This window comes from Ictidomys tridecemlineatus, chromosome 6 (genome assembly GCF_052094955.1).
Source record: "Ictidomys tridecemlineatus isolate mIctTri1 chromosome 6, mIctTri1.hap1, whole genome shotgun sequence".
NCBI classification, from domain to species: Eukaryota; Metazoa; Chordata; class Mammalia; order Rodentia; family Sciuridae; genus Ictidomys; species Ictidomys tridecemlineatus.
The window spans coordinates 96856252-96876711 of record NC_135482.1 but is presented as its reverse complement, the minus strand read 5'-3'; the positions used below and the strand labels follow the sequence as shown (position 1 = coordinate 96876711).

At 37.2% G+C, this 20460-nt stretch overlaps 1 protein-coding gene across 3 annotated transcripts in view; it reads right to left on the bottom strand.

The window, feature by feature from the left end:
• Styk1 (serine/threonine/tyrosine kinase 1) overlaps positions 1-20460 on the bottom strand; it is a 53686-nt gene that overhangs the window by 14812 nt on the left and 18414 nt on the right. For 2 of the 3 annotated variants that reach the window (XM_078015244.1, XM_078015246.1), the window contains exons 2-3: positions 1358-1514; positions 779-913 (exon numbers count right to left, since the gene is read on the bottom strand). In XM_078015244.1, the coding sequence (XP_077871370.1) occupies positions 779-913; positions 1358-1421 (199 nt within the window). In that variant the 5' untranslated portion in view covers positions 1422-1514. Of the gene's footprint in view, positions 1-778; positions 914-1357; positions 1515-7428; positions 8671-20460 lie in introns of those variants that run through there. The other variant, XM_078015245.1, reaches the window with a different exon arrangement.

The window sequence follows — 20460 nt, the reverse complement described above, 5'->3', positions numbered from 1 at the left end:
TAAGCAAGATGGACTTGTCAAAATAGGTACCATTAATGAACTTGGAAAGAGTTGTTTTGGAGGATGATAGCTATAACAAAAAGTCTTATTTGGGAGTTCAAAAGAGAATGTGATAAGCAGAAGGGGTGAGTTTATTCAATTCCTTTGAGAAGTTTTCAATAAAAGTGAACTTATGAAACAATTGACATAAAATTTGGACGAAGACTGAGGATCAGCCACTATAGAGTTTTATATCACTGTCAGGATTTATTCTCCTTCTCTATACTCTTAGCTTCCTCCATGAGCTGATTCTCTTTCATTGCATGTTCAATGATACTCCACAAGAACCTCTAAGCCTTTCCTACCCAGTACTTTAAAGACTAGAATGAAGGCCACCCTTTCTCATCATATATTTTTGAGGAATAGAGTAGGGATAGAATGGATCATAGAGTAGAAAGTTATCCTTCAAGGATGTTAATAAAGCCCTGAGCTTTATCTTTTAGACCTTCTTCCTTAATCCTTAGACATTCACATAGTCAAAATTTGCTAGTTCAGTTGGACAAAGAGGACAGAAACAGGTCTCATGAGGCCTCTATTTCCATTTTTCTTTTAGTCAACAGGCACATGTGGAGTTCTAACTCCTGACCTCCTAGAGAAGAGGTCTCTCCTCTCCACTCCAAAGAGGCAGCCCTTGTCTCTGCCATTGAAGGTACCTAAACTCTTGGACTTGAATCTGTTGAGATATGGTTCATCTTTTTTCTAATATTCATCTTTCTTGAGCACAAAGTTTGAGTTTTACCTCGAATTCCAGGACGCTGCTGTTGGGATCTTTGTTCTCTTATAAAAAGCCACAAGATGACTGCAAGAAGGATGAGGAAGAGGCCAACCAGGAGAGTCGGGACAATGATCACTTCATACTGCTGCTCCTGGACCACTGGGCAGGCAATTAATAGCAAGGAAAGAAGATTAAGAAGCCTGACCTGATGCCACACAACTTTCCCTACCCATCAGCCTCAGCCCATTATAGGTGAAATTGTCGGCTCTTCTGCCTTTCACTGCAGTTACATTTAATGTATGTAATAATGGGAGCAACTCTAATCAGAAGCCCCAGTGTTCCTGTTTCTTAACACATCAACTGTATACTATGCTTTTTCTGTCATTTTCCTACAGAGAGAGAGAATGCCACATCTGAATCTCTGATCAGCACTCTCCCTGCCCCACCCTGCAAAGATAATGAATGACCTCTGTCCACATTCTTTTAATACCACTTTATTCATTCCTACTAGAAATCAAAGCATCTTCCTTCTAGAATCTATACAGACTTTAGTCTCCATAATCCTAAAATCAAAGGTCAGGCATTTGTGGCATCTGAACTTACCACACAATTTGTCGCTGAGACTGCATTCCAGTAGCATCCGTGCCATACCCCTCTTCTCACCCATTGCTACAGGGCTGCTGCTTCTCTGCTAGGCCCACAGAAAATGCCCAGAACTCCTCAACCACAACCGTGAGTAATTTCCAAGGATTGAATGATTCTGGGGGAAAAAAATGAAGCACACATAGGAATTTTAAATGTCTCTATGGATCACTAGTTTAGTAAATAGCACCTCTCTGAGCCATCCATTTATATCAGTCCATCTGCCTGATATTCAAATTGAAATCCTTTATTTCCCCCTCTGGCATTTTCCCTATTATACAGTTTTACCGCCCTGATCTAATCTTTCCTTTCATCCTATTGTTACCAAAATTATTTTAAAGGCCCCCTTCCTAACTCTTTTGCTACTATGCTCAAGTACAGGTTCATAGTATCTGTCCTGAACAATTGTTTCTCATGGGTTATGTAAGCAAAATCAACATCCCCTATAGTCTTTAAGTTTGTCATGTTTTCTTTAACTCTGCATCACATTTTTTTTGTTCAGCATAAGAGTAAGATTTATTCAAGTGCAAATAGAAATATCTCCCACAAGGTGAGAGAGACTCCCAATTAGGGGTTGCTCTTTGCATCACATTTTTAAAACAACCATTTCATTTTTATACAAAATTAATTCAGATAGTGAATAAACAGGGTCAGATGTCAAGAGAGATGAGTTATGTGTTTGCTTTCTTTCTCTGAAACATCTGCACCCTCACAATCAATGAACAGATGGCATATATCAATAAAAACTATTTAATCCCTCCGCTCTCAGGGCTTCAATGAGACTCCTCTGCTCATATCACAGACCTGCTCACATTCTGACCAGGACATATATTAAAGTGTCAGTACCAAGCCATCTTCTCTTTCTCCAATTGTCTATGAATAAAAAGGAAATATAGGGGCTGGGGATGTGGCTCAAGCGGTAGGGCGCTCGCTGTCATGCGTGGGTCCAGGGTTCGATCCTCAGCACCACATACAAACAAAGATGTTGTGTCCGCCAATAACTAAAAGAAATAAATATTTTAAAAAATACTCTCTCTCTCTCTCTCTCTCTCTCTCTCTCTCTCTCTCTCTCTCTCTCTCTCTCTCTCTAAAAAAATAAAAATAAAAAGGAAATATATTGGGCTGGGGATGTGGCTCAAGCGGTAGCGCGCTCGCCTGGCATGCATGCGGCCCGGGTTCAATCCTCAGCACCACATGCCAACAAAGATGTTGTGTCCGCCAAGAACTAAAAAATAAAAATATTAAAAATTCTCTCTCTCTCTCTCTCTCTCTCTCTCTCTCTCTCTCTTCTCACTCTCTCTCTCTTTAAAAAAAAGAAATATATTCAAATGTTTCAAAAATAATAACATAAAATGTTAGAGCTATATTATGTTGTCTTCTATTATTACATTACATGCTGCACTTTACTATTGATACTAATGATCACAGTGTTACTTATTGAGACAGAGTTTCTCTGTGCCTGAAAGATATCTCCCAGCTCCCACCTCACATTTTTTTTTTACTCTTCCTGGAGCTCTATGAGCTTATAAGCAGAGATCATAGGTTAAAAACACCCTAACAATTCAGGAGACAGGTGTTTGGTTGACAAAAAATTCCAGGTAAACAGGGGTAGCCAAAAGGTAGAAAATTGCACCCACAGAGAAATTATTATCTGGGTTTGTACACAGACAACAAAGTCCACCTCCTCTTGTTTATAAGCCTCAAAGGCGAGAGAAAGATAATTGAGTGTGTCCATGGTTAACAAGTCCCTATAGAAGAAAAGGAACTAGCAAAAGCACAGAGGAGAGGGAAGAGCAAAGGAGAGAAATTCTTAAAATTAAACATTAGCTCAGTAGCGTGAATTCAGAAGCTAATTGAAAATTTCTCACTGCTATTGTCATTTTTATTTTATTTTCCTCTTGCTTCATTTTCAGTGTATAATTAGATGTAATTATTTTCATTCAGGGAGCAGCCAGTTTAACAAGTTTGGTTCTGGCGGGGGGGGAATATGTGCTCTACGCATAATCTTTCTATCATGGTACAAATGGAAAAAAAAGGGTCAGAAGCCAACTCAGACTTGTGAGCTCTGCCCAGAAACCAAACTACACACCCACTAATACACACTGAACGAAGTAATCTGAAGCCCTGATTGCACAGTACCTGCTCTCTGTACTGCTCATGGTTATACCCCACAAATATAAGTGCATGGCCAAACACACCTTCTGCCAGTTACTCAAACCTATGGTTAATTTCCTGGATAGCCCAATTAATACAGAGCACCCACCTTTAGGTAGTATGGCCTTCTATTGCACTTCCTGAACCAGTTTCTTACCATCATCTTTATTTGTTATAGGGAGTTTAAAGAGGCTAGGCTTATGAATACCTAGCAGCCCAATGAAAATGGGTGCTAGAGCAAGGAGATAAACGTACAGGATAATGAGGTCCACTCAATGACGTTGCTTTCCAGATATTTGTATAATAAGTTCTTCCCAATGCTTACAGCTTGGGTAAAGGGATGTAGAATATACCAAATAAGTCCAGAATTTTTAAGATAAGCACACCCGACATACCCACTTCTCCACAAAAGCCTACATGGGAAAGCTCACCACACAGAACCCACCAAGCTCATGGATCAGAAGATGCTTACATTCACCACCACTTTTCTCTCTGTAATTCATTTCAGGTATCACATGACATTGTCTACACACTCAATGTCAAGCTGAGAAAAGGTATGCCTTTATGCCAAAATCCTCTAGGGTGGCTTTTCCTATAGGCCGGAATCCAGCCTATCTAAGGCTAGAGATGTAATTCAGTGGTAGAGCACTTTCATAGCATGTGTAATTCTCTGGGTTCAACCCCTCAGCACTGGGAAGAAAAGGAGAGAGGGAAACAGGGAAGGAGTATGAGGAAAAAGGGAGGGAAGGAGAAAGGGAAAAGAAGAAAGAGAACAGGGAATCTAGTCAATCTAACTATTAAAAGAAAAGAAAGCTATGCTCCTGGCCAACACTTCTGTACAATCTGACAACTAATATTCTGTCCCCTTTAATGATATCTAGACAGGTTTCCCACTATGCTAAAAAAAAAAAAAGTATTCATGTTGGCTATTACTTCTTAGCTAAACATAAGTATGTGAAGCATTATCTCACAGTTAGTATCATGTATAATAGAATTCAGAGTATTGGAATTAAGGGTCCAGGTAATCTGTGAAATTGTTTATTCTGATAACTCATTTGAACTTTGCAAAATATGTCTATATATAGCTTGTCACTAGTTTACACATACCTATATCTACAGTACCAAATCTCTTCAGGCAGGGTTCTAACTAAAACAATATTATTGCCCCACTTGTAGATATTATTCCTTAGCTTTTTTCATCTCAATTGCTTCAAGTTTCTTTTAGCATCTTCTCTTAGATTTATCTCCCCTCTTAAATTGAGAATCCAGAGGAGGAAATAACACAATGAGGAAGGAGATACCAATAGGAAAAGAATGAGAGTGAAATGGGGAATGAAAGACACCTGAAATATTTGCAGTTGTCTGAAGTCCACAGAAGTTAATGATTATAATTAGAATGGAACTAAATATTAATATTAACTTTCCAGACTTTCATACATACTCACAATACAAGCATAATGACACACTGCATTTCTGGGCCTGTTTTAACACACACAAAGATAGTTCTATTTGCAACAGTAACATAACTCTTATTACATACATTTCTGTTCAGTTAGTACACCAATTAACCTGTGAGTTTCCAGATGAAACTTATATTCCCCAAATACATCTGCACATCACATTTTAAAAAATCAAATCCATTCTCCTAAACTCTGTTGTGAAAAATTCCCTAACTGACCTCAGAATGACATCTGGTCCTGTTCCAGGTGACTCAAACTGTTTGGCCTGCCTCACCCAAGTCTCACCACCTGCTTCTCCACTCAAGGGGATCTGCCAACCATGTTTTCTTTAGACAGACAAGAGATCTACACTCCTAGGTGAATGCCACGCTGGGTCCAGGGAGATATTAATGGTTATGGGCTGTGGGGCAGAGCCCGGCAGGCTAACAATGGGGAGAGTAAACCATGGAGATGACAGCCCTCTGTCAGTCTTCTTGCATAGCCACTCAATCTGTTCTCCTCCATATTTCATCCTTACCCTTGAGCCACCTAACTCCATTTGCTGGAGTTAACAGATTAACTTGGAAGTGAGATTGAGAAGAACTCAGATCTAGAGCATTCCAGAATTACTTATCTACAACATCCTGTAAAACAAGTTGTCCTTCTGCTGTTTTCAGATCTTATATGCATATATTGAGCATTTGCACTGTGCTAGGTATTATGTTGGAAAATATCATATCTAGGATGAAAGGTAGAAGCCAAGGGATATATGATTTCTATATGATTAAATTATAGATCAGCCAATGATAAAAATTAATGGACAAATAAATGGAAGAGCAAGCATACTCTTGCTTGTTCTAGGTCTTTTATTTACAATCCCAATGTTCCTTAAACTATTATACATATGTATTTGTCATTCAAATTAACAAAACCAAAAAATGTCAAGAAGGAATTATATCAGAATCCATAAGAATCCTGAAAACCAAATTTTACCAACACACACACCATAATTTAGAAAAAAAAACACATGAATAAAATCTGTCTGTATATTCTTTAAAGTTCTTACAGGACACAGATGATGTCTGCATATCTGTCTTCAAAGCATTTTTTTTTTTTTATAGAGAGAGAGAGAGAGAGAGAGAGAGAGAGAGAATTTTTTTTTAATATTTATTTTTTAGTTATCGGCGGACACAACATCTTTGTATGTGGTGCTGAGGATCGAACCCAGGCCGCACTCAGGCCAGGCGAGCGCGCTACCGCTTGAGCCACATCCCCAGCCCCTCTTCAAAGCATTTTTAAAAAAAAAAAAAGTAGAATCAAAATTCTTTCAGTACTCACCAAAATATGGAACCTTGGATTGTTTTCACCATTAATTTTCCTGTGTCTGACCCTCAATCCTATGTCTATCTTCTGCTTTTTTAGTGAAAAAACCCAATTCCCAGGATTAGCACTCTTTCGCTATGAGCAAAAAAAGTGAGGAATGGGCATCAAATCCCAAGGGACACAACACTGGCCAAGGAATTGGGATCCCTGGCCAGATTCCTCAGTTACCCTGGGCTCCAACTTTCTACTGAAACAAGCCTGTGAAGGGACAAAGAGTGAATGGAATGGTCACTGAACTGGTGATCCTTCTAAATCCTGAGAACCAAATTTGTATAGATAAGGTGTATTATGCCTGAGGTGTCTTCCAGTGTAAAAGAGGTGGAGAGAAGGTTACCTTATCCTCCAGCTCTGTGCAGGCCTTGAAAGATGGTGATTGCTCCTGATCTTTACCCTCCCCCCTCTCCTAGAGATCAAGGGCTTGAAATGAACTTTGAAACCTAAGAGATCTGGTTCAGCAATGGTGCCTAATATTCCTAACCCTGTTTAAATTGAGGTCTTTTGACAATAAGGCTGAGGGTTATCAGTAGTTCTTGCTTCTTCTTTTCTTTTGTCTACAGGAATTCCTGAACCCCATGTGATATACAGACGAGATAAGGAAAGCTAATTTGTGTCCTGAAACCTCACAAAAGTTCACTTTGTAGAGAAGCAAAGTGATTAAAAGCAGACAGCCTGCATGACAGCTAGGTAGAATGAGACCAGTGCTCACAGATGCAACAAACAGTGTCAGAATTTAAATATGATGATGTAGATGAATGCATTAAACTTTCTCAGGGTATTACACAAATTCAAAAGTTTATTTTTATTATAATCACCGTTCTATTTATGTTTACTAACACTTTCAAACCTCAAAAGTGCAGAAATACTAAATCTTAAATTAGATATTCTCATGCCAATTATTAATTTTCTTTTCCTGTGATGAACAATTTCCCCAGGCCCCCATTTTTCTCAGCCCAAAATAAGAGCTACCAAGAAGGGAAAAACCTAGAACCCACAACCATTGCCTGCCTTAAACACAATCCCCTCCCTCCATCACCTTCTTCCTACTGATGAACACACCTGGACATGCTGCCTAAGGCTTCTTTCAAACACATTTTCCTTGCTGCTGTGAGTTGCACTGTATTTCCAAGGATTGGCTCCCCACTTTGAGATTCATCCTGGTAGTTTCCTTCTAAGGGGCACCTCTGGTTCTTTAAAAATCTCTTGGTGGTTTTCCCCATAAGTGAGGAGATCTATCTTGTTTTCTGGTCACTCTTCCAGTCTGTTTTAGCACACTTCCCTTCTGCAGAAAAGAAGTCTGAAACTGAGGGCAGGAGGACAGCCTACAAAAGATTTTAAGAGCACATACGTATGCGCAGGCGCACACTTTTTTATTCTCTTGTAAATAAGCCCCGGATCAAGCTGGCAGAGAGACAGAAGGACAGGAGATTTCACAATCAGAAAATCAACTCAGCTGCCCTTTACCTCAGTGTTGTTTCATATAAGGTGTGTCCCAGTAAAGATTCTGTATATAGAATATAATCCTGAGTAAACAATAACAAATGCCTGGCCAGGTGATAAGGGACACCTCTGAGAACTCATTACCATTTCATGCAACACAGTTCAGAGCCAAAAGCTCCCTCTTCTTGGGGAGCTGGTTAGGCCAGGTGACTCTGGGTGAGCTGTCCAGGAGCTAGGGGAGGTGGGACCAGCACTAACTTGTGCTGTGATAACCAAGAGTTTGAAGTTCTAGTGCTGGTTTGGTGATTCATTGAGCATCTAGAGGCAAAATACCTGACCTTGGCACTCCTCTTCCTCCAACTTTAGGGTATAGGAAACCTGAATCTCTCTGAGGGCAATAAAGAAGTACAAAGAGCTGTTGAGAGCCACAGTTTAGTCGGAATGACACCTGGCATTTTGCTAGAGAAAATAGTTAATAGGTGATTTTTTTGTTGTTTGTTTCTATTTTGTGGGTTTAGAATTTTTGTCTTCCTACATCTTTTTTATCTTTCTACATCTTCTCTATCTTTTTTTTTAACCTTTCTGTACTTTTGTCTTTAAAGTTTTTCACTTCAAATTTTTAATCTTCTTTATTCAAATTGCTTTTATCCTATTATCTTTCCGTTTTTATGGGGTTTTTTTAAGTAATGTTTTTAAGATTAACTAGGCTTTGAATGACGCAATCTTTCCTCCGCCAAGAAGGCATCTTAACCACCTTTAACCTTTTAAAGCCCTTTTGTAACTTACTTAGACATTTTACAACTTTTCACTTTACCACACAAAGATTATCTCATCTAGAAATATTTTTTTCCTTTAACCTTTTATATTAAAATGTATTTCCACATCTTGAATCTTTTTATATCTCTTTTTTAGCTGTTAAACCTTTTTATTTATTTATTTTTTAATTTTTATTATTGGTTGTTCAAAACATTACATAGTTCTTGACATATCATATTTCATACATTTGATTCAAGTGGGTTATGAACTCCCATTTCTACTCCGTGTACAGATTGCATAATCACATCTGTTACACATCCACTGTTTTACATATTGCCATACTAGTCATTAACCCTTTTTTAAAAATTCACATTCTGAAAAGACCCTTATAAAATTTTTGAATTTAGACAAATTACTTCACTTTAATAAGATGAAATACTTTCATGTTTTTTATGGTACTATAATACTATAATTGAAACCCAACTGAAACTTCTTATACTCTTTGTATATAAATTACACCTGATAGAATCTTAACTCTTAGTAACCTTGTTTCAGCAAAGACACAGACACAAAGCAATATTAAACTTTTTTTTTCATTTACTAATTTATGAAAACACACATAATGTTTAAATATATTACCTTATGGAACTTAATAAGTAAAGAGTACTTGATTTTATATTTAGTGGTTGATGTTTCAGCACTTTAGCTTTGTAAATTAATCAGATTTCTGTAAAAACCAGGATCTTAGACAAGTGTAGTAAACAGAACTAGCCATCTCTATCTTGTTGAAGAAAAATCTTTTTATAGGATACCATGATGGTCCCATTGTGATATATTTAACAACTCTTCTTTAAAAAGCCATGGGCAACATTTTTGTATTGTATCAACATATGCCCTAACTGTTCTTGGTCTTACCGGAGTGCCTCCTTCTAACAATTTCTCTTCCTCAGGGGTGAACAACTTCAAACCTTGAGTCAACCATTTTCCCCAGTTTGCCTGAGAAAGTTCTAGGGACAGGCAACTTGAAATAAAAACAAAATAAATCAAAACAAGAACACATTGTTTTTTGAAATGGTCACCCATTCTTTCACTCTCCTTCAGGGACGAGCAATTTCACTTACCTCCAAGCTTCAGGCTTTCTCCATACGGGCCACCAAATGCCGCAGTCTGGCTGGGCACAAATAACCTAGCCGCCACAAAGCCTTGTAGGTTTAAACAGCAACTCTTTATTTCCCGAACTCTCACCAGCACTCTACACACACTTCCCGGGAACACACTCCCTCCACCGGGCTCCATGCGCCAATTCTCCCAGAATCCCATGAGAACTCAACAGGAACTCCAAAGGAGTTCACTGTGAGGCAGCAGGATCCACCCTAACCCCAGCAGGATCTGCCCTAATCCCAGAGGCGCCCTATTTCCCACCCCAGGATCTGCCCTAATCCTAGAGCCGCCCTATCCCCCCCCCCCCTCCAGGATCTGCCCTAATCTCAGAGCAGGGTCACTTTCAACCATTCCCTCTAGCAAAATGCCAGGCGTCATTCCGACTAAATTGTGGCTCTCAACAAAGAGCAGCAGGAAGTAGATCATGCTACAAAAGGATCAGACCTCAGTCAGCTCCCTCAGCCAGTCACCCCCACCTCACTTCTTCCCTCCAAATGCTTTTGAACTTGGGAGGCTTCTTTTTCCAGCATCTTCCTACCCATGTCATGGCAGTCCCAGAATCTCAGCAGTATCTATCTATTCCTACCCTTACCCTGCCTATAATTTTCTTTGGTGCTGTTGTAAGAAAAGAGATTTAGAGTTTGACTTCTAATCAAAACTCATTTCTACCACTCATTCTGATTTTGTATAAGGTGATTTAATTTTCTGGGCCTCTGTTTTCCCACCTATAAAGTGGCAATGGTGATATCTACCTTCCAGACCTTCCAGGACTATTGGAGTTATATGGCATAATTAATGTAAAATACATAGTGCCTTGCTATGACCACTGCAGACAATCTATGTGTTAATCTTTCTTTTCCTCCCTTCCTTCTCCATCTGCTTTTGCACAGAACTAAACCAATAAAATAAATATTATATAACATATATATAATATTATATAACATATATGATAAAACAAAAAACTCATCTAAATATTTATAGTATTTGTTTATCTAAGTATATGCATTTCTGCATGTGGAGAAGGAGGTAAAGTAATAATACAATTAACAAGGGTTTTAAAACCTCTCATACTTCAGCTTTTTGTCACTTGACAACTTAAGTTTTATAGTTGCTAATCTCTGATCTGAACAATCATGTTGAGTAAGAGATTTACACAAGATGTAAATGGTTAAAATAGCATAATGCTGTGAAGAAAAGTATAGTAATGGAAAGAATGCTTTATAGTGCCATATTAACCAGGGAATAACTAACAACACCTGCCCCATTTCTTCTCTGTTTAAATCTCTCAGCTCCTTGTAGCTAGGTCCGCTGATACCATAAATATGCTGAATAATTTCCACATACTTTCTAATCCAATCCTGAGGGTGAAAAAATGAACCAAGAATCTCATTCCCTTTCTTCCCATTCTTCTTACTATATTCCCCAATTTGGAAAGATATAGCATGGACCCACTTTCATAAGATCTGCCAGTTATTCTTGCTTCCCCCTCAAATTTGGAGTTCTGTCCTGAATGCCACACAGGTAGGCCTTGTCTTCTCTTTGCCTAAATTAATCTTCCTAAATAAAACTGGAATTGTGCCCTATAATTCCATTATTGAGCTCTGCTATTAATGGAAATACCTCCAGATAAATATAGCCCTGCTAGCCTTGTGTCTGATGACCGACCATTGTCCTGCCCCCATTCTATCTCACTCTCACCAGCACACCTCAGACTCATTGACTCTGTGTTCTGCCAACCACACCCAAAATATTAGTTGAAAATTCTTCCCTAAATTTTACTCTATAACTGCATTGTCCTCCTCTGCCTAGAGTCTATCTCCTCTGCCAACAGTCTAGTTATTTTACATCATTCACTCTGAGGGGTCTAAGTTTCATGCTAAATCACTCAGCCAGAGGTTTAAAAAAAGTCATAAGAATTCATTATAAAATGGTTTGCTATGAATGAGAAATGTTTTTCTACAAAAGGTGAAAAGGGAAGGATGTCAAGAGAAGTTTCCCTAAGTGGTAAACAGAGACAAAAGATGAGTAGGAACTGACTAGATAAAGACAAAGTACAAAGGAAAAGGAAAGACAGCACTCAGGCCTTGAATCAGAGCAGAGCTGCTATGTTCTCAGGTGGAAGAAGGATCAAATTACATACAACAGTTGGAAGGAGCTTGAGGGCATGGTGCTGAGTAAGAAAAGCCAATCTCAAAAGTTCCATAGTGTATAATTTTATATATTCAACATTTTCAAAAATGACAAAAGTAGGGAGACAGAATAGATCAGTGGTTGTCAGAAGAAAGTGAGAAGGTATGACTATAAAAGGATCACATGAGAGACTTTCTTTATGGTGACAGATGATTCTGTTTCTTCATTGTGGTGGTAAGTATATGAATCTATATGTGCAATAAAATGTCACAGAACTACCCAGAAAGGTACAAAATACTGAGTGCATGCAAAAACTGAAATCTGAGAATGCTGTGCAGTTCAGTCAATGATATTGTGCCACTGTCATTTCCTTGTTTTGATAAGGCACTATCATCATATAGGTGTTACCACCAGGGGAAGCTGCGTGATGGGTGCACCCATTTCTGTAAACTCAATTTGGCAACTCTCATGAGTCTATAGTTATTTCAAAATTAAAAGTTAAAAATAATATTACTTTAGTAACCATTGAATAATAAATTGAAGGGGATAAGAATGAATACAATAATACCAATTATGAAGCTCATAGTTTCATAAAGGCAGCAAAAACAAATAAGAAAGAGAGATTAGAGCTTTGCAGGAGATTGAACCAACAGAACACAGTGTTTGTAAGAGGCAGAAGAGGAAAAGGAGAAATCAAAAAGAAAGATTCATAGGGATCATTTGTTGTTCTTAACGTTTTGATTTGAGATAATCAGTGTGACTTTCTAATGATAGAAATAATCATTTGGAAGTTGTGGGTGTAACTCAGTGATAGAGAGCTTGACGAACATATGTGAGGCCCTGGGTTCAAGTCCCAGCATGAGAGGAAGGAAGAAGCAAGAAAGTCGATGGTATAGTTTTTAAGACTCATTGGGGAAGTCTGGACTAGAGATAAATATTTAGAAGTCATTAGATGATACTTAAAAGCTTGGAAACTGATGAAAGAGAAAATAAGGAAAAAATGAAAGAAAAGAAAATGAACATGAGAGGGAGGAGGCTAGAACAGAAGGCACAGAGTTCCAACATGTTGGGGTAACATGAAGAAGAAATCCAAAAACACTAAAAAGGAGTACCAGGGAAAGAGGAGGAGAACCAGGAGCTCTCCCTGTTCAGAATCAAAGGACAGGAAGGTGTGTCAGAAAAACATGGAAGACAACTGGTCTGACAGGTGATGGGAGGTAAGGGAAAAAATAACCAGTGGATACAGGCAAAATGGAGATCATTCATGATCACAGAAAGAGTGGGTACACTGCGGCAGCAGGGCCAAAGAGTAGGGTGGGCCCAGAAATTAATAGATGGGGACATTGTGGAGGCAGTTCTTCTAAGATGCTCAAGAGCTTTATGAATGAGAGGACTGAGATGAAGGGTTCATAGAGGGCTTTCACAGTTTATTTGTTGGAAACTTTGGGCCTCTTCAGATTCATAGTTCTCAAACCTGGCTGCATATTAGAGTTTCTCAGGGAGCTTTGAAAAACAATACCAATGCTGGTGTTCATGCAATAGATGATAATAATTATTGTTATTGTTTGGTCATGAGATGTCCCCCAAAATCTCAGGTGTGAAATAATGCAAGAAGGTTTAGAGGAGAAATGATTGGGTTATCAATCAATAAATGGGCCAAGGAATTGAACAAATATTTCTCAGAAGATAATCAATCAACAAATATATGAAAAAATGCTCAGTGTCTCTAGCAATTAGAGAAATGCAAATCAAAACTACTCCAAGATTTCCTCTCACTCCAGTCAGAATGGCAGCTATTAAGAATACAAACAACAATACGTCTTGGCAAGTATGTGGGGGAAAAGGCACACTCATACATTGCTGGTGGGACTACAAATTGGTGTAGCCAATATGGAAAGCAGTATGGAGATTCTTTGGAAAGCTGGGAATGGAACCACCATTTGACCCAACTCTCCCACTCCTTGATCTATACCCAAAGGACTTAAAAATAGCATACTACAGAGACCCAGCCACATCAATGTTTATAGCAGCACAATTTACAATAGCTAAACTGTGGAACCAACCTAAAAACCAACCCTTCAGTAGATGAATGGATAACAAAAATGTGGTATATATACACAATGGAATACTATTCAGCAATAAAAGAGAATAAAACCATGGCATTTTTTCAGGTAAATGGATGGAGCTGGAGAATATAATGCTAAAGGAAGTTAGCCAATCCCTAAAAACCAAATGTTTTCTCTGATATAAGGATGCTGATTCATAATGGGTTTGGGGGGATGAAAGGATTAGACAAACTCTAGATAGAGGATAGGGTAGGGAAGGGAGGTGCCATGGAGGTAGGAAAGACGATGGAATGAGATGGACATCTTACTCTAAGTACATTTATGAAGACATGAATTGGTGTGAATATACTTTGTAGACAGCCAGAGATATGAAAAATTGTGCTCTATATGTATAATATGAGTTGTAATGTATTCTGCTGCCATACATAACAAATTAGAATAAAAAATCTAAACAAAAAGAAAGAATGATTGGATTATTAAAGCCTTAGCCCAATCGTTTAATTAATCCCCTGATAGGATTAACTGAGTGGTAACTGAAGGTGGGTAGAGGGTAGCTAGAGAAGATGGATCCATTGGAGGCGTGCCTTTGGGGTACATATTTTATATTTGGCAAGTGGACTCTCTCTCTCTCTCTCTCTCTCTCTCTGCTTTCTGATCATCATATGAGCTATTTCCTTCTGCCACATTCTTCCACCATGATGTTCTGCCTCACCTCCAACCCCAAGGAATAGAGCAAGTTATCTATGGACTGAGATCTCTGAAATCATAAACCCCCAAATAAACTCTTCCTCCTCTACAATTGTTCTTGTCAGGAAAAGGCTGACTAAGGGCTGAGGATGTGGCTCAAGCGGTAGCGCACTTGCCTGGCATACCTGCGGCCTGGGTCCAATCCTCAGCACCACATACAAAGATGTTGTGTCCACCGAAAACTAAAAAATAAATATTAAAATTCTCCTCTCTCTCTCTCTCTCTCTCTCTCTCTCTCTCTCTCTAAAAAAAAAGAGAGTTTCTCTTAAAAAAAAGCTGACTAAAACACTTATGAAGCCCATTGAACATGATTTCACATATCACAATACAGAAATAGAAAAGCTTCCCAGGTGGCTAGGGATATAGTTAGTTCAGTTGGTAGAGTGCTTGCATTGCATGCACAAGGCCCTGGGTTCAATCCCCAGTACCAAAGAAAGAAAGAAAGAAAGAAAGAAAAAAGAAATCTTGTATGGGGCTGGGATTTGTGGCTCAGTGGTAGAGCTCTCACCTAACAGGCATGAGGCACTGGGTTCAATCCTCAGCCACCACATAAATGTAAAATAAAGATATTGTGTCCACCTAAAACAAAAAAAATAAATATTAAAAAGAAAGAAAGAAAATCTTCCCAGGATATATCAACATACAACTGGTATTGAGAAGTTCTACAATAAATTATTCATTATATTCACTAAATGGAGTTTAGGCAATGGATTATTTATTTGTTCAAAAGTAATTTAGATCCTTGCTTCATCACCATGCAAACTAAATTTTAGTTGGAAAAAGAATTCGTTTTTAGAAACTTAGAATATTAGTATTTAATGCTAGATACAGTGGCATATGCCTTGAATCCCACTCAGGAGGCTAAAACAGAAGGATTGTGAGTTAAAAGCCAGCCTCAGCAATGGCAAGGTATTAAGCAACTCAATGAGACCCTGTCTGTAAATAAAACAAAAAATAGGGCTGGGGATGTGGCTCAGTGGCTGAGTGCCCCTGAGTTCAATCCCTGGTACATATACGTGTGTGTGTGTGTGTGTGTGTGTACATATATATATATATATATATATATATATATCCTATACATATTAGTATTTAAATAATATGGAATTGCTAGTGACTTCTTAAGCTTATAATAAGACATAGAAAAGAATCACAATGATCACAATTTATAGACAAATAAAAACAGTGATTTTAAATGGAAAATATTCCTGAACACATAAAAAATTATTACACACTTCTTTTCTTTTTCTTTCTTTCTTTCTTTTTTTTTTTTTGTAAACATACAAATCTGCTTCAAAATGATTCCAAGAATTAAGGGAAGAAGTATGTGGAGATATTAATGAAACAAGATTGTGTACAGGTGTGCGCGTGGGTGTACTGTGTATGGTATTTGCCTAAGTAGAAGTTTGTTATTCTATTACAACTTGCTTGCTATCTTAATACATCACACTGGAGCAAAGCAGCAGGACCAACCTCTGTCACCTGCCTTTGTCCTGTATCTCCCCTGCCTGAACCTATATGCACGCAAAAGATACTGTTTCCCAACAATTCTTTCTTTGTGGTCTTTTGTAAATATCATGACAAACATATTTATTATGCATATTCCTAGGCTTCAGTCCCCTTTCAATTTTGTTACAGGTCTCAGAAGCATAGCATAGCCATTTTGAAATCAAATATACCCATTTTACCACTAATTAGCTGTGTGCTCTAAAGCAAATTACTTAAATCTCTCCTATCCCTTAGTTTTCCCATTTGTTAAACATGGTTTACAATATTATCGAATTCAAAGACCCATTTAAAGAATTAAATAATTTCACATACATAAGGCATTTGGAATAATACCTGGTTTACCATATATAGTAAATACAAGCTGTTACTAATTATTCCTTTAATAATTATAAAAATAATTCTATAATAATTACTATTCTCATTATTACTATTCTTCTACAATAATTACTATTATCATTATTACTATTCTCCTTTGGGTAAGACCTTCATTCTCTGCAACATCAATATCATAACATAATATCACTACTAGAATACTCATATTTCTGTTTTTGACACAGGAATGAGAGAACTATTTCCTGATGTCTAAGTTTAATGTAAACTTGCAGCAAATCATTTCACCCAGCTATCCCACTCCTCAGTCTATGCCCAAAGGACTTAAAATCAGCATATTACAGTGATATAGCCACATCAATGTTTATAGTAGCTCAATTCACAATAGCTAAACTATGGAAGCAACTTAGATGCCCTTCAACTGATGAATGGAAAAAGAAAATATGGTATATCTACACAATGGAATATTACTCATCCTTAAAGAAGAATGAAATTATGGCATTTGTAGGTAAATGGGTGGAGCTAGAAAATATCATGCTAAGTGAAATAAGCCAATCCCCCCAAAAAAACAAAGGCCAAATGTTTTCTCTAAGCCGATGTTGGTTCAAATAATATCGGGAGGGAAGCTAGGGAAAAATGGATGAACTTTATTGGGCAGAGGAATCTGAGGGGAGGGAAGGTGATATGGGGGTAGGATGGTGAAATGAGACAGACATTATGACCCTATATACACGTATAATTGGTGACCAGTGTGACTTTGTATCATGTAGAGCTAGAGGAATGAGAAGTTATGTTCCATTTGTGTGCAATGTGTCAAAATGCATTCTGATGTCATGTATAACTAATTAGAACAAAAATAAATAAATAAATAAATTCCATTGTCTAGGATATATCTCGAATAAATTAAATCAGAATCAAATTTTCTGGGAATGAGAATTGAATATTAATATTTATTTAAAGACTCCAAGGTAATTCCAATATGCAACCAAGTTGGGAATGCTGCTTTAAACCCTAGTTATCTCCCTTTCTTAATTAATGAAGAGGACATGCATGAGGATCTAATTTAATGGATAAGATTTTACATTGGCAACCATCAATCTAGTGTATTCTTTCTCCCTCTCCCTCCCACTCTCTCTCTCTCTCTCTCTCCTGACTTCCCTCTCATTTTTCTATGTAATTTGGGGCAAACTTATCTCTTCTGGATTTTTATTTCTAATCTATAGATTATATAGACAATAAATCATAATCCTGCAGCACATAATCCAGGGCATTCTGACTAGACAAATGAGAGAAAGTACTTTAAAGTTTTAGAATAAAAGTATTTCAGAAATCCAAAGTAGAATTACCTTCTCTCTTTTTCTATCCCTGCTCCTCCACATATACATATACCACTCCTGTCTTTTCTGAAGAACTCTGCTTTAAGAAGTTAAACTTTTTTTTCTGCAGTAAATGATTGGCGGGTCTATTAAACAGTCAAAGCTTTGGTGTTTTAGAGAATTTCAACACTGTACTCATCACTATCTATTGGCCATACTTTTTCTCCTCTTTTATATTATCACTTATAATTTTTAGGAAGACAAAGATGAATGAATCTAAAGAGAGGTGATATATGATGTGCACTTTGGAAAAAATCTGAGATCAAATAAACTTTAAATAATGCTATATTTGTAACTGTGTGATCTACAATAGGACAAGCCTCTGGTCTTAATTTTCACCTTGGCTTCAACTGCCTTCTGTCCTATAATTCATGTTTTCCTCATCAGGATTATTTATCAATAGAAAGTTCTAGAAAAGATATAAGATAAAAAAGAAGAGTTCTCTCCTGAAATTGGCAAAGAAGTCATGAGGCCTCAGCTATGACCCTGAGTCCTTGGCATCCTGTGTGACCCTAACCAAAACAATACCTTTGTCAGAGGGTTGTATGTGAGACCTTATGAAAAATATAAAAAGAAATAAAAATGCAAGGCATTATCATTATTTATTGATATCTCATGGGAGTATCCAAGAAACCAGAAAGAAACATACAAAAATTAATAGCTTTCCTGTGTACCAATAATAAATTTGCTGACAAAGATATCAGGAAAACAATCCCATTAATAACAGCCTCAGAAAAGAAGTACCTAAGAATAAATCTAACCAAAGAGATGAAAGAACTTTACAATGAAAAATATAGAACATTGAAGAAATAATTAAGACACAAGAAGATAGAAAGATGCCCCACATTTATGGATAGACAGAATTAATATTGTTAAAGAGGCCATATTACCAAAAGAAAAATACAAATTCAATGTAATCCCCATCAAAATACCAATGGTATTCTTCACAGAATTAGAACAACCAAAAAAAAAAAAATTAACTTGGAGAGTAAAAGACCCGAAACAACAAAAGCAATTCTAAATGAAAAAAAGCAATGCCAAAGGCATCACAATACCTGACTTAAAATTATACTACAGAGATATAGGAAAAAAAAAACTGAATAGTAACAGCATAAAACCATCACAGAGACCAATGGTACAGAAGAGAAGACACCTAGAAAAACTCACACAGATATATCATCTTTTCCTTGATAAAGAAGCTAAAAATATATGTTGGAGAAAGGAGAGTCTTTTAACAAATGGTGCTGGAAAACTGGTTTTCCATATGTAGAATGACTCCAGATCCTTATCTCTCACCTGCACAAAAATCAACTTAACACCTGCTCAGGAGGCTGAGGCAGGAGGATTTAGAGTTCAAAGCTAGTCTCAGCAACTTAGCCAGGCACCAAGCAACTCAGCAAGACCCTGTCTCTAAATAAAATATTAAAAAGGTCTAGGGACATGGCTTAGTGTCTAAGTGACCCTGGATTCAATCCTGGTACTAAAAAAAAATCAATTCAAAGTGTATCAAGATCTAGGATTTAGAATAGAAAGCTAGAAAGCATACAACTTCTAGAAGAAAAACGTAGAGTCGACACTCCAGCAAATAGGCACAGGTAATGACTTTTTCAATAGAACCCTTAAAGCTCAGAAAATAATGCCCAAAGTTAATGAATGGGATGGCATCACATTAAAAAGCTTCTATACAACAAAAAAATTAAGAATATGAAGACAGAACCTACAGAATGGAAGAAAATCTTTGCTAGCTAATCTTCTGACAGAGGATTAATATCTAGAATATATAAAGAGCTCAAAAAAAACTTTGTATCAAAAAATCAAATAATCCAACTAATAAATGGGCAAATAAATTAAACAGATGCTTTTCAATAGAATATATAAATAGCCAACAAATAAATGATGAAATATTCAACATCATTAGCAATTAAGGAAATGCAAATAAAACTACACTGAGATTTCATCTCACACCAGTCATAATGACAGTCATCAAATATAAAAGTAATAAATGCTAGAGAGGATATGAGAAAAGTGAACACTTTTACATTGTTGGTTGTAAATTAATACACACACTATGGAAATCAGTATGGAAGTTCCTCAAAGATTAGGTGTGGACAACCAAATGACCCAGCTATATCACTATTTAGTATTTATCCTAAAGAATTAAAGTCATCATACTACAGTGATACATGCATACCCACAGTAGCACATTTCACAATAGCCAAACTATGGAAACAGCCTCGGTGTCCATTAATGGATGAATGGATAAAAAAAAAGTTATACACACACACACACACACACACACACACATACACATACATACACAATGGAATTTTATTTAGCTATAAAAATTTGAAATTGTGTAATTTGCAAGAAAATGGGTGGAACTTGAGACCATTATGTTAAGTAAAATAAGCCAAACTCAGAGGGTCAGGGGGCATATGTTTCCTCTCATACATGGAGAGTAGAGAGAAAAAAGAAAAAGTAAAGGGGCAGGGATCTCATGAAAAGTAAAGGGTAATCAGTAGAAGAAAGGAATCTGGGGGCTGGGAGGCAGAGATGGAGGGGGGAAAATGCTGGGAAGT